The sequence below is a fragment of the Azolla caroliniana genome, unplaced genomic scaffold (genome assembly GCF_043228905.1).
Source record: "Azolla caroliniana isolate FFs.n. ecotype wild unplaced genomic scaffold, voAzoCaro1.0.p SCAF_9, whole genome shotgun sequence".
In the NCBI taxonomy this organism is placed as follows: domain Eukaryota; kingdom Viridiplantae; phylum Streptophyta; class Polypodiopsida; order Salviniales; family Salviniaceae; genus Azolla; species Azolla caroliniana.
Window position 1 is genome coordinate 2,835,767 of NW_028230444.1, and position 22,935 is coordinate 2,858,701.

The window sequence follows — 22,935 nt, forward strand, 5'->3', positions numbered from 1 at the left end:
CTTACCAGGTCCATTAGAAAATAACGAAAAATAGTCTTTGGCTGGGTTGCTTTGTGTCCCATTGTTGTGATAATGTTATTTTTTACTCAGGAATAGTGGTAGCTTTAGGTATTGGGTTGGGCCCATCGCATGACATGATGGATGGTAGATAAGGTTGATAAGGTTTACGAAAATATGGATGAAAAAGGGCATGGTATTGAGGCTGCAAAAATATGTTTGTGTGGAGTAGGCTTATATATGATGTATTAACATTAAAAGATCTCGACCAAGGCCACATGTAATTTATAATTACAACATTTTAGGCTAGACTAAAATACCTTTGGAACACAAGTATCTTTTCTTAAATGATTAAAAAATCTATAACAAGTAACATATTTGTTTTACATGTACACGAAATAAAGACGTGCATCCCTATCTTACTACCCTAAACATCATGCCATACTTAATGTACCCTATGATATGTACCATTCTTGGTTGTCGACAACATTAGCTTTTGGGGTTTTGTGAGCTTTGTAAGGACCAAATTGCAACGATATATTACTCCTACTTTGTCGTCGTCAATATGAAAAGACCACCACCCCTGGCATACCATGATGTGTCGTATGGAATCGCAGACCATCCCATAACTTTGATTCCATTGTTGGACATAATGTTCTTCTTCTTTTAGCTGAGTTCAACAACATTTAAGCTAAAGAAAAAACCTTGATTCAAATGTGAAGAGCCATAACCTTAACTTAGCATATTTTGACTCTAATTAGCCCTAGCCCTAACCCTAATCCCTAATCCCTAACGTAATCCTCTTGTCTTGTTAGTGTCATGGAAAAGACGAAGCAGATTGTTGCTGCCCATGAAAAGAAGCTGAGGAGAAAGGAGGTAAATCCCACACAGACATTTTATTAAAGATGTACGGTGTATTTTCTTCTCAAGAGTATCACTTTCCGCTGCTTTTATCTTTTCATGGTGAACTTTGGTGTATATGGTGAAATGTTTCTAGTTTTTTTTTAATGCTCACAAGGTTTTCTCTGCATTTTTTCATCTCTCTGTTTTTGTATAGGAGCTTGCCAAAAAGAAGGCTATTGATGAAGCCATTAGAGAGGCTTACAGGAGAGTGGATCATCTTCTAGAAGTTCCCGAGCTGATACAATATAACAGTAATGGTGAGGATAGTTCTGTCATATATTCAATGGGTGAAATAATAAGCTTCGATGACAATTTGGAGAGAATTTCTGATCGTATCAAATTTTATTGTAATCATAAGCTCAGGTCTCGTATATTCCAGAAGAACTCATTGGTTGTCAAAAGAATAATTTTGATAGTAATGGTAACGATTGGTATTGTTCAACATAATTTCAAATTTGACTGTAATGGTAATAGCTGGGAGACTAGTAGTAATTGGATCATTGTCTCATGCGATCGAGTTGAATTCGTGTATTCTTGTAATGGACTACATTTATCGCTCATATACTATCCAAGTGGAATTCAGTGGTTGTGAGATTTTTTGTAGTAATGGTAATTTGTCTCATATACCTGAGGAGAATGCTGTAGTTCACATTTGATAGATATGGCATGGGTCCTCATAATGAGGTATTTGAGTGGAATTTAGCGATTGCAAGATTAGTAGTAATGGGGTGATTGTCTCATGTCATCGAGTTGAATTCATGTATTCAAGTTGTAATCTATCCATTTACTTAATAAATCAACCAATTTGAGAGATCACTAATGTCATTTGATTAGATTTTCAGGTGTTTCTGTTACTCTGGAATCAACCTCTGGCCCATTGCTTTCCAAACCTATGCAGCAAATATTTCAAGACATTCTAAAGGCACGTAAAGGACTCTCTTTTTTTTTCTTAAAAATAGATGACCAATGTTTCTGCAAGCATATATACGCATGTATGCATGATGTATGTGTATGTATACGCATGTATGCATTCATATCTTAATATTGAAGGAGATTATCTCCAAATCAAATGATTCTATGTGTATTTTGAGGTGGCAGTGTATATGAGCAACATTTAAGTTCATTATATATGCCATTGTTGGAGATATGAGTTTGGCTTGCTCGTTTTCCACCCTGTGGGTTCCTTGTACTAATTCCATGATTATAATCTTAGTTTTTGGTTTTTTCCTATGTCATATATTTGGGTCTTCATGCTTGTTTTCGGTTCTTTTTTTGTTTTTCATTTATCTGTCTATAACCCATATTTGGATTTCCATTATTTGTTTTCTGCGATCTTAATTTTGTATGATATATATTTGGATTTTCCTCTTTTGATGTCTCAGCAGATCAACATGGAGGATGCCTATGGTGTTGAATGGCCTAAAGAGGAGAAGGTGAAGCGCAGGGAGATGGTAGAAGAAGATGCATTGTATATTGTTGTGAGACTGGATGAAAGAGAACATATCATGAAAGATATAAATTCTGATGTTATTCTTTCAAGTAAGAGAGGAAAACTTGGTGTTCAGGAAGGTCTTGGGTCACCAGTGGTTGCCTTTGTACACTATCGATTTGTTGTGGAAGAGGATTTTCCTGTTTTATATGTGTATGAGTTACAACTTGAAAAGTGTGTTCAAGGAAAAGGATTGGGAAAGTTCCTTATGCAATTGCTGGAGCTTATTGCATGCAAGGTGTTTGTCCTAGAACCCTTGCTAATACATATAAGTTCTTTGTTAAACAATAATTCAAGCTTTTTGTTATACTTACATAAAGATATAGGTTTCTTATATAACTATGAGGAAAGTCTCCATCTTTAATGTACTCAGTTAGTGCAGTTGCTAGAGGTCATTGCATGCAGAGGTGTGGGCATTGTATGATTTGCTGATATTTAAGTCCTTTGTATGACTTACATCAATGACAAAGTTTTTCAAAAATAATTTATTCCAGTATCCCACTCTTTGTGTGCTGCTTTGCGATATTGCAGAATAAGATGAAGGCTGTATTGCTCACTGTCCAGAAGAGGAATATTGGAGCTATGGACTTCTACAAGGGTAAATTGAGGTAATGATTCCGAAAACCTAAAGGTCATAGTTTACATCAATGGCATTTTTTCTTTCAAGTCGTGAAGACTTGCATAGAAGTTGAGGTATGAATCCCAAAACATATAAATAGTGTGTTTAGAGTTTTTTCGTTTATAATTTTTATGCATTATATAAAGGCCTGCATCCACTTTATTTATTTAACTTGAGTGTTTCTTTTGCAGTTATAAGGTTTCTAATCATTCTCCCTCCAGAGTGGATCCTGTGGTATATTCACTTCCCCTGAAATTCATGCATAAATGAAAATGCTTTCTCTAGAATGATAGAAGAACTGGTTAAGGACAATGATTCTTCTTGCTCACTTGTCTCAGATACACATTGTAAGTTCTTAACACTTCTGATTCATGTTTTTGACTGTCTTTCCCAAAACAAAAACCCAATACACGGGAGACAGACATATAGAATAGCAAGTGATTGATAACCTGGTTTTTTTTTCAATAAAATATATCCTCCATTGGTATTAAAATTAAAGTGGTCAGAGGCAGTATACAAAATAGTCCACTATTACAATGAATATTGCATATCCTGTTATTAGTGATGTCCACGAGACAACATCTTTAATTGGAAAACTATTGAATACCATGTGTCTTCAGCATCCCAGCCACATTTAGCGTCCATATCAAGCAAGGGATTGCCACCAGCAACATTTGTTTCAAAAATATATGTATGGGATGTCGAGAGTGATAGTTTAGGGGTTATGAATATAAACATGAGTATGGATAGAAATATTGTGCAAATCTTGTCATTTAGCTTTTAAATTTGGTTCTTTCAGTTTCTTTTATATTTTTAGGATCTCTATTTTTTTGTCACAGCATGCATCCATGAATTGATAAAATATTTTATGTGGTCTTTTATATTTCTTCCATTTTCATTGAAGGTTTGGGCAGATTGTTCATATGAAATCCTGTGCAAAACGTTCAGTCCAGATGCTAAAGTTAAATTTGAGGTATTATATGATTGGCAGCCAGATAATTAATTTCAGAAAAATAAGACCATTCTTGGACTTACTAACGGCATATTTAATTATTTATCTAATATTCTTTTTGCTGGATGCTTTAACAGGATGGTTGAGATGAATTTGCCCAGCAAGCAAAAAGTCCGAATACAACATGTAGGGAGTAATCAAAATCAGTTATGAATTCACATGTTTCGTTTGAGGAAGAAGAATTATTGCATGTTTTATCACCGTGAAATTGAGCATCATTAACAAAAGCTTGTGTATTCATCTCATTCCCTTGAAAGTTGAAGCTCAAAATTTCGAGGCTCATGGTCAAATGTAACAATACTGTCAAAGCAAATAGCTAAATGGTCAACTATAAAAAATGAAGTCTAGATATGTAAATATAGGCAAAATACTTATCGCTACAAATGAATTGTTATTATGGATTCTTGCATGACTTGCATATGGGTATTCATCATCACTTGACTAGTTATTCATTACTGCCCAAATGAAAAATGTACCACAGGTCAAACATTCTATTGAAGGCATTATACCGATAGATAGCCAACAACAATTCTTCACAGAAGTACTTTGTAGAAGCAACTTCCATTTATGAAGAAATAAAATACCTATGAGTTGTTCTCATGTAACAGTCTGAAGTACCTCCAATTTGTTCTCTTCTCCATCTTCCACCCAAATGCTTCTTATTTAGTTTTCTGTGTAATGATACGGTTAATTCATTCCCTTGTTCTCAAGTATATGTGGCACATTAAGCAATTTTACAGTAAATCTCATCCCTCTTTCTAGAGTTGCTTAAGGATAATTGGGGGAACTACGAAAATGTAGGTGCCGAAATGGAGAATTGAATTTACTAAAATGAAGATATTGTTCCAGCGTGGCATTGCATCAACATCATACCATAAGAATTTGTAATGGGGGCATCAGAGAAATCTACTCAGTTCAGGAGTCGGTGTTTTCTTTTTGGATTGCAATCTGAAGCACCCTATATTTTGTTCATTCTACCAATGGTTTTGATTCATCAAACATTTGAGCAATGCATAGTAGCCTCACCATTGTTGTTTGAGGAATCGATGTGCCGCCAATGACATCCAATCAGGCACTTTGTGATGGATGATCAATGTTGCCAGTCACGTACTATTCTAATCGAGGATTATCCGTCATGAGTCAATGCTCCTAATTACCAAAGTATTGAACCATTTGTTTGAGAAGTGGGTTCTCCTACTTACCAATGATTGATCAGGTGCAAAACCATCGAGGATTATCGGTCATGAGGCAATGCTTCTAGTTACCAAACTACTAAAGCATTTGTTCGAGGAGCGGGTTCTCCTACTTACCAATGATCGATTCGAGCGCTAAACCATCAAGGATTATCTGTTCATGAGTCAATGCTCCTAGTTACCAAACTAGTGAAACATTTGTTCGAGAAACGGGTTCTCGTACTTACAAATGATCGATCGGGTGGTGGATCGGTACTCATGGTTTATGTCGGGTTAGCGGTCCGATGGATGGGATCAATAATCTCTTGGTGTTGGGCTTTTTTGAAATCATTAGGGTTTGGATGAAAACCCTAGAGCTTCTTCTCCAAACCCTTCCCCTCTCACTACTCCCTTTGTGAAGGAAGGATCAATGGCCTCCTCCTCCTCCTTCCCCTGCCCCTCATGAATCTGCTGCGAAGAATCCATCGGATCAGACACAGGAGCAGAAGAATGTTCGAAACTATAGCCTCCCCACCACACGTATCAGGATTCCTCTCTCATCCTTCCCATCTTCAGAATCAAACACTTCGTCGATGCATTCCTCTTCTGCTTCCTCTTCCTTTGCGATCTTTCTTCACTTCTAGAGCCTCGTCAGAAGCCATAGCTTTTGGGCTTCCTCTGAATAAGTCTTATCCTTCTTCTTCTTCACCTCCTCCTCTTCCTGGAGTGTTTCTTCCTGATGTGTGGAGCCGTCGTCATGATCTCAAGCCCTGTCAAGCCAACATCAGTGAAGACTGTAAGTGTTCTTCTACCTCTCCAATGCGTTTTTTTCTCCTTCCATTATCAGATTGTCTGAATAATATAATGTGTATTGTCAATTAATTTGTATGGATCTGCTGGTGTGATTAATCTGGTGTGTAATAGAGAGAGTGGGCATTTATTTGGCAATTGGGATTTCAACCTTGTGCATGAGATGGTGATCGAGAAACATCCAAGTTTAGTGTAGTCAATGACCTTCATTGAATATACATTGGATATAGTTGTGCATGGTGTTACTTACATGGCTTGTTTTAACATTTGATTCTTAATGTCTCAAAGCTAATCTGGCCTAAGAAGTAAGAAAACTTGTCGTAAGTGGTTGAAATCAACTTAACTTAGAGTTGTGGCGAGGTCTACAAGTGTCGTTGAGAAAAAGAGAGGTGATATGTTCACATATCAAAATATTTTGGGGAGACAATATGATAAGTAGGACCAGCAATCACTATAACATGTAGTGGGATAATAAAACCAGGCATTTTGGAACCAAACGAAATGAGAAACTAAGGTAGGCAAACAAAGAGCATTCCCTTGATGTTTCCCCTAACTCTATCCTAATGACCATATTTAGTATCGATGTGAGTTAGTTGTTTAATCAGTTTTCCAGTTCAATAATCCTGTTCCTACCCCTTCCCAATATGTATATGCATTCTCTCTCTACTGTCCTAGAGCTACATATGCGCATCATGACTAAGCTTCTGATGTCATATACAAGGAGAATTGTTGCTCTTTGTAGGTAATGCCCAAGTAAAGATACCAATGAACATATTAACCAGTGCTTCTCCAAAGATGAAATAATTCTCAAATTTTGTGACCCATGCTACTGAGTTGTTAGACATTATAACTTAGTTTGCTCGAGATTCACTATGAGAGCTCTATCAACAGTCATTGAGATCATATAGATGCTATTGAAAATCCCTTATGAGTGTTGTAAACGAGTAAAACATCATCAGCATATAGCAGTGATAAGTCTTTGAGAAAAGCAAAGAATTCTAAGAAACATATATTAGGAACTAAGAATGTTTTTATATTCTCTCTTTCTCACTGATTGTGACAGACGTCCATCTATCCTCATGGTCACTCACCTTTAGATGTTAGTCCTTTTTCTTTGCTATGCGCATGGTTGCTTCTGTACAATTAGTTCACATTCTTGAATGTGACATATTTTGCCTTGTACACGCTAAAATGTCAAAATTGGAATCAATATGATGACTTTTTAAATGGGCATGATAATGTATGTGTCATACTCGAATTCCCACTGAGAAGGGAGAGCAGAAATGTGTGCATTATTTTCACATTGAGAGTTTTTACTACAGAGTAGTAACCCCCTTCTTAGGAAGGAGTCACATACAAGATTATACGTTGATTTGGTACCATAGGTCAAATTTGGGCTTATCATGGATGATAAAATTTCTATTTCTATTCCTATTGCCTCTTTAAACAAGGCTTTGGCCCACTACACAAGGTAATGGAATATGAGAACCAACCGTGCTTGGGACTTTTCTTCCTAGAACTCAAGAGACATGGAGAAGTTGTTGAATGACAATAGTACAACATTACAAGCTCATCTACAAAGAAAAATTACTCCCAGTCATGCTACAAGTTTATCAAGGGCTACACAAATGGGCTTTTGACCAGGACATAACAAAGGGTTACAATAGATCGCAAGGTAACTGTGTACTTTTTCTGGTTTATCTTAATCACATGTGGACGTCTACAGCCACCAATACGATGCAACTTGTTTTGGGCACTTGACAATGTAGAATTTTTCTTAGACTGTCTAAAAATAAGGTGGTGGACTTAAAAGCTCTAACCCAAGAGGTCATGTGACTATATTTACTGATATTGGACAAACTGCAAATAAATGTGATGAAGCAAGTTCAGTAAAAGTTGAAAACATGCCATGTAAGTGGAGGCTACAACATAGTGGGCAATAAGATATAGTTCAATGTAGTTAATGGGGAAAATTGATGAATGTATCAAGTTTAGAGTTAAAGACAATGATTGTCCTTGAATTTTACATGCTACACATGTCCATTTCTTTTCTCAAATCATAAACACATCCTTCTTTATGAGAAGCAAAGGAGTTGTTTTATTTGTATCTAGGTCACTCTTTTCCTCATCTTCCACTGCCTTCCATCTCTCTTTCACCCTTGTTACTTCCCGACACCAAAGGTGCTTCGTTTGTTAGACCACTTCATCATGGATCGCCTCATGTTGGAGATCTTTGTCAGGCTAAAGTTTTAACCAATCTTCAAGTTGAACTTTATGTGCTTGGCTAACAATAATATTTTATACCTTAAGTAGATTTAGTAATCTAATTATATTTATTTTGATTTTCTGTTTTCAAAGATGAGACGGCATTTTAAGGGTTATCTCTTGTTTGGTCTCAGAGGCCATTTCAGCCTCATAAAAGATGTTAATCTCTTATTCGTTCTCATAGGCCACTTTGGCATCTTAAAAGTACAGGTTTATGTTTTCTTTTGCGGCATTGGCATCTTAACATTTCAAATCATAAGAAGTTTATGATTAATTTTTGCTGCCTGAAATTGAATTGGATCATCTGATGTACATTAGATGAGATAGAACATAAGGCTGCTATCATCGATGGGAAAGCCATTGCACTAAAGATTAGAGAAGAAGTCGCTGAAGATGTTTTCAAGCTAATAAGTGTAACAGGAAAAGCTCCTGGATTGGCTGTTGTCCTTGTTGGAAATAGGAAAGACTCAGAAACATACGTTCGTAGTAAGAAGAAAGCTTGTGAAGAAGTAGGTATAACCTCTGTTGGTATCAATCTACCAGAGGATTCTTCTGAAGAAGAAGTTCTGAAATGTGTGCAAGAATACAATGAAGACCCTGCAGTTCATGGAATCCTTGTTCAGCTTCCCCTCCCCAAGGTATACCATTCATTCTGAAGGTGCGGATTCATTGTATAAAAATTGTTAGTTTGAATTTGAAATCCAGCTTATTTGATGATTTGAATTCCAGCACATAAATGAAGAGAAAATCTTGGCGGCGATTAGTGTTGAGAAAGATGTGGATGGGTTTCACCCTATGAACATTGGAAAGTTGGCAATGCAAGGGAGAAAGCCTCTTTTTATACCTTGTACTCCCAAAGGTTGCATAGAACTGCTCCTAAGGTCTGGTATTGAGATTAAAGGGAAACATGCGGTTGTTATTGGCCGAAGTAATGTTGTAGGCACTCCAGTTGCAATGCTTCTTCAGGTATTGTGGCACTTAATGTTATCATTAGTTGTCTTTGCTCTTTATTCTATGAATCTTCATTGTCTGTCATTGTTCTTTAGGTATTGTAGACATATGTCATTTGCTCTATTTTTTCTCTGTATTTTATGGTAAGCTTAGTGGTTTATTGAGGTATTCCATATATATTTTTTGTATTGTAGCGGCATCAAGCAACAGTTACTGTTGTGCATTCTTACACACCAAATCCTGCAGAGGTAACACGTGGAGCAGATATTGTTATTGTTGCTGTTGGTGTCGCTCACATGGTCCGAGCCGATTGGATTAAGCCGGGTGCAGTTATTATTGACGTTGGGATAAATGCCGTTGAGGTAGGTCTTACCTATTTATCCTCAAGTTGTTGCAAATTTACAGGATATCCCCAGATTTATAAAACTTACTTTGAATATCCCATGGTTTTCTAAATTTACCAACATTTAGTCATCTGCTTAGTTTATTTATCTCCAATTGAGATTTAATCAGGGAGAAAGGTCAAGTATAGTTTGTATCTAGTTAGTTATTAAAGGGTAAATGTACTCTATGAAAAGGACCTAAATCTCTATTAAGCATTAGTAAATTTGTAAATTTGAGGGCGATTTGGGTTATCATATTAAACCAAGAGCGTAGATAATCGGTTTATTGTTTATGGGTATGTATTAAAATGTAAAATCTTCCCAAGGTACTCAGTTAATAAATTCGGAAATTATTTTTGGTATTATACTTCATTATTTGTTCCAGTGTGTAGATTTTGAGGCATCAAATGCTTGGCAAATTTATACTGAGTTTATTTATGAATTTATATTCATAACAGGATCCTTCTTCCAAGAAAGGATATAAACTTGTTGGGGACGTTTGCTTCAAGGAGGCATGCCAGAAAGCATCAGCAATTACACCAGTTCCAGGGGGCGTAGGACCCATGACCATAGCAATGCTTTTGTCTAACACATTAGTATCTGCAAGGAGGACTTATGGCCTTGAACTATAGAAACTCATAAATCAGTTCAAGAGATGTATATTACGGTTCACTTTCAGCTTGCTTGGCTCAGTGATTTAACTAAGTGCTTTGCTTAATGTACCATAGAGAGGCTGTACAAATTTTATGGTCTAAATTTTCTGACTTCAGAATATTAAGAATCAAGATTCATACTCTGCATCTCACTTGATTCCGATCTGTGTAATGTTAGAATACCCATAGCATTACATCCAAGTATATTCAGTTCTCATAATCCATTGTGATATAGACATGCAAGCTACTCATGTCTCAAGATTGACGCTTTTTGAGACTGTCTACTTTTTTGTAGGTTAATAAGAACGTTGTATTTTATTTTGGTTTTCTTGGGAAAAAGAATATCTTGTTTTAAGGTTGGCATAGTTGTAAATTGTATCTTTATTAGAAAAGGTATCATAACATCTTTGACAGACATCATCCTGGCATAAATGCCCTGGGCTAATGATTTTTTAAATGTATCAAAGGACATTCATAAATCCTATTGTAAAACCTTGTGAGGTAATTGGTTTGAAGTCTTACCAAACCAGAATCAGAGCCTTGATGAAATTTGAAAAAACATAAATCCTGTGGTAGAACTCGCAGAAGCAAGTATATTATTTCATTTTAAGATTGAATAATTCGATAATATCTAGAATATTTTAAGTGCCAGTGTCTTATCTGACTACATGAGAGCAATCCCCCATCTTGAACACATTGATTGCAAATAATAACTAAGTTATTTAGCTTCGTATTGAGTGTATTAGAGATCACATTTGATGATGGAATGTAAATAGAACTTTGGGATACCTGCCCATTGATTGGGCAGCAAAGAAAGGCTTGAATCCTCCTTTTGGAGTTTGTTTCACGAGTATTTTTAATTGCCTCTAGTATGAGAATGGTTGCGTGCAACTTTGACCATATAAGGTCACCACACTTGAAACTGCTTGGTCCTTTTCAGTTCAGAGGTAAACAAATGGCACATCTTTAATAGTCTTAGTCTGCTGTGTGTACAGTTACTAACTTCATGGACCCCATCAACATTCAAGATTGAACCTTTATTGACTGATGAGTTATACTGTTGATGAACAATTTGATGCAATATCATAGTCATGATATATTTGCATTCAAATGCATGATCCAGGATTTAGGGCTTTGGGACACACTAACTTGATTGATCCAACATTTAACATCAATGGAACTGTTGAGACAAACCCTTCTTCGATACAATCAAGATGTCAAAACAGCACAATTACATACTACCTAGGGTTTTGAGTTCTGGTTTTTTCCTACATTCACAACACACTAACCATGCACCCTGCACTTTTATCATGAAAAGACTGAAGATATTTAACACGTGGATTCATATGTACAGTAGAATGACAATTCACTTCAGTTGGACAACTGGCAATCATCATATTCTTTCTTTTTTTGTGCGCAGTATTTTAGAACCTTTTTCACCTTAAGTGAAAGTTCGACTTGTCTTTTACTGACTAGGCGTATTGCAGTATACAATAACTTACTTTTGTATATCTGGATTTTCAATGCATATAATGTTTCTGAACTTCTCCTTTCTAGAAGGTATCAGAGAATTCAAAGCAATGCTTTTGATACTCATAAAGTTGAGACAGAAATATGGTAACTCAAAACCTTAAAAATATGGAAAATCATGTGTCACCTCATGCTCATTATAAAAATATGATTATCAAACAAAATAACTATTGCAACAACTTAAATTTAAGACAACAAAGCTCTCTGGCTGAAATGTAGAGCTAGGAACATAGAAAACAATAGAATATGCGCCAGAAAAGCACCCCAAAAGCCATAATCTTTCAGCTATTTAGGAAAATAAATATACATTGATACACTCATTCAACTAGCAACACCTCCACAGCTCTCAGCTTCTCAAGCAAAATACTCTTCTCTATTTGAGAGATACCAAGAACTCTATGAATCCTTGCAACTTCAACATGTAACTACATTCAAGTAGAAGACACTACGTTTTTATACATTACTGGTTTATATTTTCTCTGTACTTTACTAAAATATACGATGACCATCAATAGCTATGGCTACCAAACATACATCTGACGAGGTTTTTCACTAGAAAACTGCAAAGCCAAAAGCAAGATGTTGATAACATTCGGTTATAATTGTTGTGAGTCCTCTAGACTCAGTCAGTCATCAACCCTTCTCTTCTTTAGTGCAGGTGAGGAAACCTGAAAACATGGATCTGACCCAGGTAACTTTAAGGTGCTCTCACTATCACTAATGCTGAAAGATGCTTCTAAAACTCCTATAGGACTCTGCGGTACTGAATTTGGACGGTTTCCTCCCTTATGTGGCAACCTAACTGGCATAATGAAGTGCTCTAACATCATCTTATAGCATCTCTCCGAAGGCTCCTGCATATGAAGCACCATGTAGAGATATTAGAACCCTTTGTATGAGATACATATAGATTGTAGCCTTGATTATGTGACATTGATATCTAACATTCACAACAGTGCAAGCTGTAACACAAAATATGTAAATCTAACGTTTTCATTGACAATGACACTGTTATCTTACTTGCATGAGCATCATGTTAAGAGATATATGATCTAAATATAGATTCTATCCAGCCTTGAATATGTAATATACAAACATTTCTCAATGTTGTATTTGGAGAGATTATAAAATCACATGTGAGATGATGCAAATTCTAGCCTTGAATATGAATGTATTATTGTATTTTCAATGCTGTAACTTGCATTGACATCGTTATCAAACATGCATAAGCATCTCGGAGAGATTAGAACCTCTTGAATCAGATGATGTACATTCAAATGTGATATGTGACATTAAAACCTTATAAATGTGATATGTGACATTCAAACATTACATTCACATTGCAATCTTACTTGCAATTCAGATGGTAGCATAGACATCAATGTCCTCTTAGATTCAGAACATCTCAGAGGCAAGGTGGACTGCATAGCACAAAGCATTGCTGCAACAGCAATTGAAGAAGGCCGATAATCCAGAAATCTCAGCTCTGCGTGAAATGTGGTTTGAAGTGAGAATGATCTTCCATTTAATTTTAAGCAAGAATAATCTGTTTGCACTACATCTACATGCATACATGTATATGCAAAGTCGTTACATGGCCCATCTCACCTTTGATTGCACATAAGAGCAATTCACTTGTCCGTGAACATAGAATGTGCTGATGAGGGCTGTCGATAAGACCAAGTTTAGGAATTAAGTAATCTAAGTATGAGAAGGGTGTGACAGAGCTCACTCTCCATTGAAGCCTATTCAGAACCAATAATTCCATCCGTTGAATGGTGCGAGGCTCAAAAACGAAATCGGGCCCAACCTATGAAATTTAAAATCATTCAGTTTTCGAACAATGTCAACTGAAGCAATTCATGCACTGAAACTCCTGGTTAAGATTATATACATAACAGTGATAAAATAATCAAAGTAAGGTTAGTGTGTGCTCATAAATGTAATTAAGAAATCAAATTAGTAGACATGATTAAGAATGAACCTCCTAAGAAGAATAGGGCAGTCTATCATTATTATGCATATGGAATCTGATGTATCATTATGATTCATCAACACAAATGTAATGTCGAGCTTCATAACCAATAGGATTATATCTTAAATACACTCTAACTGATTGTTTTTATATCATGTTAGTTGCACATTGTCATGTTGAATTATCAACTATGCATGAGGTGGATGGATCATGGAAAACGAATGAGTACCTGAAAGTCGAGCAACAAGGGAACTTCAATCTCTTCCATCTTGACGGCTAAGGAAAGGCAAGCTACCGATAGCAATTGAATCATCCAAGCTTTGCCTTTCTGCGTTTATTGCATAGTATCAGAATTAGCTTAGGCTTCTTTCACAATTTTATACAGCTTTTGTATTTGGTTGAAAAAAAGCTCGCAAACTTCAAGTAAAGATCAAAGCAAAGAATAATACCAGAATTTGATGGCAAGCCAGGAAGCGATCGAGGTAATTCACTGCCAATGCAGCAGTTAGGTCATTGAAACCATAGAAATCCCGAACCTTCAATCAGTAAAATAGGAAGAGTATCAGCTTTATATGTAAAAACGCTGTTGAGAAGTGAAAAGATGCAACATTGTCATTCATGATTCATCATCATCCAAGGAAGAGCAGAAAGCAACATTCTCCAATTCTTGTGTATAATGAGAGACAACAAACCGAGCTCAGGGCTACGGCAATATGTCTCCATCTCGACTTCTAGCTCCTTCTAACTCTTCCTCTATATATATCTCTTAGCTCTATCACCATAGAGCTAATCCCTAATCTTAGGGGGTTCACCATTACTCCATTCTCGCACGAAGAAAAAAACAGAAACTCCTACGTGGTATTCAGCATTGTTCACATTTTGAACATTGAAATAACTCAATCCTAGCGTCCCAAAACTAAACCTCAATCCTAGCTACGCTAACCCTAACTAAATCCAACAAATATTTAGCAGTAAAAAAATTTGATTCTTTGATAAATACGGCACCTTGAAAAGCCAAGATACAGCGTTCTGTCGAGAGGTAGGATCAAGAATCGAGCTTTTATACTTCTTGGAATAATCGCGCCCAGGAACATGAGACATTTCTCTGCCGATGAGAGCCGCGAAAGCCTCTTCTTCTTCTTCTTCTTCTTCAGGTGACATGGGCATGGCTATGGCAGGGTACAAAGAATTGAGAACCAGGGCCAGGGTCGGGGTCAGCAGGGAAGCGAGGCAGCCATGGAAACTTGGCAGAAGAAGAAGAAGAGGGGGAGGAGGAGGAGAGTACTGAAAAGAGCATTGGATTAAGGCTATGGCGGAGGCAGGGGAGGAGAGAGAGAGAGAGAGAGAGAGAGAGAGAGAGAGAAAGAGAGGGTTTTGGGATTCACAAAGTTCTAGGGGGACATACATAGCATAGCAGACCATGGGTATGTATGTATGTATGTATGTATGTATGTATGTATGTATGTATGCGTGTGTGTGTGTGCATGCATGTATGTATGTATGTGTGTGTATGTGTGTGTGTGTGTACTATGTATGTATGTATGTATGTGTGTGTGTGTGTGTAGGTGTGTGTGTATGTGTGTGTGTGTACATGCATGCATGTATGTGTGTATGTGCGCATGCATGCATGTATGCATGTGTGTGTGTGTGTGTGTGTGTGTGGGTATGTAGGTAACTCACGTGGGGGTGCGTCAGGGTCGGTCTTTTGTCCCATCCACCATGACCATGCCCATGACAGTGTTTGTGACCATGTCCATGACAAGATTCGGCCATTGGCATTGCTACCCCCCCTACTCTCACCCCATGTATCTTGTTTAACCATGGCTTGGCCAAGCACGAGCAATCTCGCTCAACCTGTTGTCCACAGTAATCAGATCTTGTGGTGAGCGATACCTCTTTGCAACCATGAAACTATCTCGTGATGCATTGTACAAATGCTACATGTTACCCTATCTATACCACTCACTTTGTCTTTGTCTCACACAATTGTTTCCCTGAGCTATCATATTGATGAAGCTTTGCGTCTGTACACAACCAACCACCTTACTTAACCACGAGCATTGCACTGAGTTGGGTACCAATGAGCATTGAGGTGTAAGGTTAATAAATCATGCGAGCTTATATTATAAGGACAATGCCTCTCGTGAAAATGGAGCATCAAACCTCCATTATGTGAAGTAAGCATATCAATAGAGCTTGTGTCATTTGGACAATGATGGCTTGAGAAAAAAAATGCATTGATTCTCAACCTTGCAAAGTTTAAGATAGGAGTGAGGATAAAATTTGTGTACAATGCCTTGCACAAACAACATTAGAAATCGGTTTTCTACTATATGCGGATCATTAACACCCATCACGTGTGCAAGTGATCTCATGGCAATGATCATGATTAGTGGTGTATAATATTTGGCATGATGATGAGCATGGTTAGCATAAGGCATACTTGTGCAAGGTTAGCAAACTGATTGAGTTGATTTTGGTGGACATGAATAGCACCAAATATTAATTACGTTGATAATACAATATTGGAGGTTGTAAACCAAGTTGTCGTTGTTTGAGGTAAGATCTTTCATTCACATTGAAGATGATCATCACATTTGGCATGTCAAGCTAACTCTCTACGCATGCCAATCAAGACGACGACTCAAACACTCTAAAACCATTTCGTGGACTGAATATATTGGCGAAAGGGTGGTGAATGTTAACGATTGAGTTTAGAAAAGATTGTATGGTAAAAAAAAAGCAAGAATAAATAGAAACCATGTACATTGAAGCCTCAATATTGTCTTGTCTTGATTTTGTTTCTACAACATTATGGTTAGTGCATTATTGTAAACAATGTGGGAGTTGTATGTAAAATGAAACTTGGTCCTTTTAAATATTGTCAAGGGGGGGAAATCATGAAAACCCCCTTGTGGTTAGTATCAATTCTACCCATTAAAAATATGTAATTTTACCCCTACTAAAAAAGGTAATGTACAAAATGTGGAATAGTGACAATCCAATGTGATTAATCCAAATCTCTCTCTACATCACCCTCAAGTGACATGTTTCAACTTTCAACTCTAACTTTGTCTTTATCTTTGTTCTGGTCTCTAAAATCAAGCATGTGAATTATGATTTAGAGATGAAGGACTGACTTGTGTGGGTTGAAGGTGGAACAAAATGAGCTTGTGATTTTCTAGATGGAGACAAGAGAGTGTTGTAACTTGTGATTTTAGAGAGCAAGGGGAATGATTAGATAAAGAGGAGTGACACACGTGAGTTGAAGACAACATAGAGAGAGAGAGAGGGGGTGTGTATGTGTTTGATTAATTATGATCGGATTACATATAGTTAAACAACACTAACTACTCTACTTTTAAAAAATGTGTAAATTCTAATCGCCCTAATGTTGGGCTCGTGTGACCTAGCCAAAAAACAACCACTTCTTCATATTTTCTAGTGTCAAACAACATGTTCAATCTCTAATGTCTTTCTGTAATGCACAAAATGCCACATTTACGATGTGTTTTCTTTCTAGAAAATCCGTTTGCTCACAATTCATTATGGGATATAGACACTAAATATATGTATATTAATGAAATTCCTAGGCTCATTTTTTGGGCCGTTTAGTGTTAGAGTGGGAGCGATGCGCAATGTATCGAATGAGGTCTATCATATCGAACAAATTCTATTTTCTTGAAATTTTGAGTCAAATAAAGACCCTTTATTATGACAATAAAAAAAGATCTAATTCTTAATAGTTTCAAACTCCCATGTAAATTTTTACATTGTACATTTTGGTCATTTGTACTATGTTGTCTTTCCTCCGTCCCATTAGAGTGCATTGAATGCGCATATAAAAACATACAACTTGGTCTTCCCGCTCCTTTTGGCGTTTTCTTCCTTCGAGTTTGTTTTCGAACTCCCTTTTATAATTTGTTCACTCTCTTGACGTCTTAATAGTTTTGTTTCTTGCTTCCTCAACATGTCTACCTATCCTTCTTCTACAATCAACTTCATTCCAATATCATATAGGATATTTGCTCTCATGATTTTATTGTTGTTCATTTGTACTCAAACTTCTACATATATGTTTGTTCAACTTGTTTTTATGGAAACTCACAATGGTTACCATTTGTCTTATGTAAGTCACATAGAACCAACGCTAAGGTACCGACACATGGTTCTCTTAGAAGTGATTGGTTATAAACTAGAATCAGCATGTAAATTTCATGAACAATTTTTTATTATTGTCAAATGGATAACCTCTCCAATGTGATTTATTGGCATACGAGATTCTTGTCATACAAAAGATATCATCAATGGTTAAGTGACTCCATGGCATAGCCATATATTGCATTGCATCATTCATGGTATGTATGTACGCATTAATTGGACTAATATAAGTTAACTTTCTATAATTCCCAATCCCTATTAGTAAACAGAAAGTGCACTTCAATGGGTTAAAAGTATAATACAAGTCATGGATATATCCTAGAGTAAGAAAGAACGAAGAAAGACAATATATGGTGCACCTAGTATGGTAACAACTAATTGTAGATGGTTCGTTGGTGACATTATTAGTATTCGTATGTGATTCATCAATTGTCACATTACATCTTGATATTACTTCTTGTATTTCTAGTAAAACCTATGGAACTCTTCAAATCATTGTTTCGTATGTCATGCGTAGATTGCTTATGGTTCTCTTGTAATTTCACATTGCATTAATGTAAACATATGCTCATAATGTTTTCAAGGTCCATGACATGATTTTCTGTTTCTTTGGAATCTCTCTACATTGTTACTAAGGATTCATGGTGATGATCATGATGTCATTGGCCTAACAAAGAAAAAACACATTCTCTCAACAAGGTCAAAGGCATTCTAATGCAATGAGATTAAGATACGAACCTTACATGGTCAAAGATACTCAAAACCGTTTCCATTGGAAGCATTATAAGTCAAACCCTAGATGGACTTATTGTTTGTCAAAGATACAATGGACATTATAATAGGAAAAACGAATTTGAACATTGATCCACATCCACTCTTCTTATTATAGTTTAGAAATTCAATCACCTCAATAAAAATTAGTAGAAAAATCTAAATCAAATTACAAAGGAAAACTATTTGTCAAAATAATTAAGAACGTTTTTTGAGAGGCACAACAACATGAGGATAGAGGCATACGACATTGTGGCCTTTGAGCCTTGTGCCCATTATATTTGAGATGGACAATATAACACGGGGGACTGCCTTGTAAAAAGTTTTGATGCTCCTCATGGATGACATCTAAGGCGATACGTGTAGCACTACATGCTAATCTCTCTCTCTCTCTCTTTCTACAATGATTATTAGCTCAAACATAGAAGAAATATTTATTTTTTCCATTGTACAAACTAGAAGACACTAAGGTGTCATGTTAAGACTCTCTCTCTCTCTCTCTCTCTCTCTCTCAAACGTAATGGGTATATGCTCCAAAAAAACCTTGTTGAAGTGTATTTATGAGTTATTCCTTGGGAAAAACAAGTTTTGTTTAGTGGTCCTAATTCATGTTTTACTTTAAATGTAGAGGAACGATTATGGGCATGCTTTAACATCAGATGTGCAAAAAATAGCCGCTTACAAAGTCTAGAATTATTTGACAATGATGTATCTTTCATCAAATGCAGTGGCAAGTGCCTTTTAATAACAATTAAATATGTTGTGTCGAATCATCTCCTAACATCTCATCAGGTGTATCTTCTTCATGATCTTGTGACATACAACAATAATTGTATATTTAATTAGTTCAAGTGGATTAACGCATAAAAGCTCATAAATCTAGTATAAAACGTGACTCCCTATTTGGGTTTTGTAAATGAATGCCCTGAGTTCCAACTACTATCACTCTAAGGTTTTGAGTCATATTTGGCAAAGCACAGTAACCCCTCATTTATATTCTAGCAAACGTAAACTCATACTTTTTAAAAATTGATATTTCTTAGCAATGTTTGCATTTGGGATTCCACAATAGCATTTTAAGTCATGCATATACAAGAACCCTAGCTAAATCTTGCACGAGCCCAACTCCTCTCAAATATTTCTTTCAATCCTTGCGAAAAGCTCAAATCTTGTATTTCAATCACTTGTAGTCGTTTATAATTTACCTATCAATATCTAGTCATTAATAAGCTTTATACTCACATGTAAAAGGTAATAATTGAGGATTGGTGGTATATGTATGGTAATAAAGCATCTAAACCTTTTGCCAAAAACCATTAAGATAGTTATTGATTTTTGAACAAGAACACAATATGACATTGTAATGCAAATCATCTTAGTTCTGCTATTATTTCTAATGTTGTTACTCATAGGACATATCCCCTCAATTGTTTCCCTTCAACCATTGAATCATAAAATGCCTTTTGTAGCAAAGCCCCATTAATGACAACTTTTATAGTAATCATTTTATTGCTTTTCTGCACATTAACCTTAATCATGATCTCATCGACTTTTCCTTTAATGTGCTACATAAAAGGTTTTCGAAATGGTATGCATAATTTTAACATTCCATAGTGACTATGAGATGGCCTTAAAGAGACTATTAGTGCACATTTATGTCAAAGTAAGATTTCAAGATCTTATGAGCATAGTGCAAACATGATATAATCGACGTTGTTGAAAAAATCGGAGAAAACGAATAGGGAATCCAATGAACAAGTAACTAAAGAAATGGTATGTAATTTTGGACACAAGAGGAACACCATTCAACTAGCCTTCTAAACTTTATACAATAAAGCATAGGCTGACATTCATTATTACTTACAACTAAGTCCCATCTCCATGCTCCTTTCTTACATCCACTCACTAAAATCACCATGGTTCAAATCATAAATTTTGAGCTTGCCAATGTCTATATGTTGTCGAAACATGAGCAAATATGGTGGCAATGACGAAATGTTACTAAAGATTTATTGTAAAGAATCTCTATGTAGAACAAAAATACGGCAAAAATTATAATCGTGAAACCTTGGTCGTAGTATTACAAAAAAATCAACATGCATTCTTTTCATTCACATGTAGTAATTATTTTTTTCTACATTTATCAATACCAACAATTCTTGCCATACAACATTTATTCATTTCCAAGTGAAAGGAGTGATTTACATTAGAGTTCAAGATTTGTCTAATTTATGTTTGTGTTGGGTGTATGATGTTGTATGCTTGGGTTCAAGAGACTTTTGTAGACTTTGTTTTGTTTCGCCAATACCTTACCAACAATGTCTTCTTTGTGTCCTCTTCAAGTGGTAGCATGGTTCAAATTCTAAGCTTATTAGTCCACTTCATTGCATGACGTGTTCTAGTTATGGAGAAGAAGAAAGTCATTTGGGTTAGGTTTTAAAGCAAAAGCACTCGTGAGCTTGAAAGCTTTAGAGCGTAAAATCCTACATGCTTTATTGTTGTCAAAAGAGAGAACTTTTCTTGTGTTTGAATTTGATTTTGTGCTTACATCCAATAGTGAGCTCATGAGTTTGTGTATTGAAGATTTGTAAGCTTTGACATAATCGATAGGTTGTGAGTTCATAATTCAATTATGAGTTTAATGCACAATGACGAGTTTAACGCTCAATCACGAGTTCAAGTGAATCATGAAGTTAACACTCGATAGTGAGTACGAGTTAATCATGAGTTTTGTCTAGCGGATATTTATTTGTTTTAGTTTTTGGGTTTGTTTATTTCTGTTTGATATTCACTTGTGTGCTTTAGACTATAGTAAGCTTAGGTGTTCATTTGTGATACCAACTTTTTTCATTTCTTTTTTCTCATGAGATTGGAGCTTCATGTAGCTAAAGATCCCAAAAAATTGTGTGTTTTTGGTCATTTGGCAATTTAACGTTTATTGCGAGTTCAATAGTTCATGTGTTTAGGGTATATTGTGGGACTTGAGCTTCCTTGTGACTGAAGCTCACCAACCTTTGTGTTTGACTATCTTATTATAAGTTCACCAAGGATAAGCAAGTACGAGTTAAGATTCTACAAAGATTCATGAGTTCTACCCTGAATCGTGTGATTGAGGTTCCATCTTGTGTTCAAATCAAACACACTCAAATCATGAGTTGATACTTCATCTTGGCTGCTAAATGAAGACTTTTAAATGCATAAGTGGGTGGAACCTCAAGTTTTTGGGTCTTTGATATGAGACCCATTTTTTTCTCCAAGGAAAATTGGAAGTTCCTTTAATATCTAATAAGTATTTGATGCTCGCCTATTTAGATGGCTACCTAATCATCTTATTGGTTAGGCTAGTATGATAAGTAAGAAAGAAAAGAAAATGGTTTTGAAAATTAATCAACCAATGTAAATAGAAATTTGTGCAAAAAATAAAAGTTTAGAAGGGCCGAAATTAAGGGTAAAGTATGAAAAATCAAAGATGGAGAGACCTAAACCGAGAATTATAAACCCTCATTGGTCACATTGACCAAGACCAATTTCCATGGTAGCTTCAAACAACAATCTCATGGTGTCAAATAGACTCGTCCATTCTATGTACATTACACCAAGGTAATGCCTTACTTGCCCAAAGTTCTTACTATAACAAGTTCATGATACAAGATTCAACCAACAGTCACCCTATGACAAGACAAGTAAGAGTGGTTGTGAATGATGCTTAAGCTACAATTGATTGCGTAAAGTACCTAGATAAACCTCTCTTCCAAAACCATTCGGATCATTTTCGCAAAGTGCTTGTGAATCCTATTTTGTAGATCAATGTGCATGGTTCAACATTGACAAGGAGATAGAGGATTCATAGCGTCTTACCAATCAAATCAGCCCTCAATCATTCATAGTAGTAGTTTAGAAACTTTTCACGTAAAATGAGAAAACCATCCTGTCAGTTTGGTTTATCTCGCGTTAGTGTAAATATTTTTAAATTTATAGTTGAGCCATTAATTTGATTTGCTCACTTTGTTGGGGAGCTAGTTAAAATATATATTACATAATTACATGGAATTTGGACAAGGATAGATAATCTAGAAATGTAAATTCAAGATCAAACACTAAGAAAGTGTGATTCATGTAGAGATGCAAAAGTCATGAATTCCCAATGAGCATATCTAGTAACAAAACACAGCATTAGCCTCTTCGATGATTTCTTAGAGATATTTCCTCCCCCTTACCTTTCATGATGCATTCAAAGACAAAAT

The 22,935-nt window shown here is 35.9% G+C and overlaps 3 protein-coding genes and 1 long non-coding RNA gene across 5 annotated transcripts; 2 read left to right on the plus strand and 2 right to left on the minus strand.

The window, feature by feature from the left end:
* The first annotated feature begins 672 nt into the window (after positions 1-672).
* On the plus strand, positions 673-4,616 carry LOC147859858 (uncharacterized). The gene is made up of 8 exons (XM_087324146.1): positions 673-873; positions 1,055-1,157; positions 1,743-1,822; positions 2,286-2,627; positions 2,921-2,997; positions 3,200-3,242; positions 3,913-3,981; positions 4,098-4,616. The coding sequence occupies exons 1-8, from the start codon at positions 817-819 to the stop codon at positions 4,104-4,106; spliced, it is 780 nt and encodes a 259-aa protein (XP_087180272.1). The 5' UTR covers positions 673-816; the 3' UTR covers positions 4,107-4,616.
* Positions 4,617-5,587: 971 nt separating this feature from the next.
* On the plus strand, positions 5,588-10,531 carry LOC147859859 (bifunctional protein FolD 2-like). 2 transcript variants are annotated; one of them, XM_087324660.1, is made up of 5 exons: positions 5,588-5,988; positions 8,586-8,905; positions 8,997-9,233; positions 9,413-9,580; positions 10,060-10,531. In XM_087324660.1, the coding sequence occupies exons 1-5, from the start codon at positions 5,655-5,657 to the stop codon at positions 10,231-10,233; spliced, it is 1,233 nt and encodes a 410-aa protein (XP_087180786.1). In that variant the 5' UTR covers positions 5,588-5,654; the 3' UTR covers positions 10,234-10,531. The 2 variants fall into 2 exon arrangements, with proteins under 2 accessions (XP_087180786.1, XP_087180787.1); XM_087324661.1 differs by lacking the exon at positions 5,588-5,988 and adding an exon at positions 7,587-7,677.
* Positions 10,532-12,043: 1,512 nt separating this feature from the next.
* LOC147859860 (cyclin-D2-2-like) lies at positions 12,044-15,045 on the minus strand. Its single transcript, XM_087324051.1, has 6 exons — positions 14,765-15,045; positions 14,209-14,295; positions 13,989-14,087; positions 13,393-13,594; positions 13,137-13,270; positions 12,044-12,638 (listed from the first exon to the last, which is right to left on the minus strand). The coding sequence occupies exons 1-6, from the start codon at positions 14,924-14,926 to the stop codon at positions 12,411-12,413; spliced, it is 912 nt and encodes a 303-aa protein (XP_087180177.1). The 5' UTR covers positions 14,927-15,045; the 3' UTR covers positions 12,044-12,410.
* Positions 12,762-13,118, minus strand: LOC147859861 (uncharacterized). Its single transcript, XR_015530196.1, has 2 exons — positions 13,084-13,118; positions 12,762-13,034 (listed from the first exon to the last, which is right to left on the minus strand). It is a non-coding gene; the product is annotated as an uncharacterized LOC147859861 (long non-coding RNA).
* Positions 15,046-22,935: the final 7,890 nt, after the last annotated feature.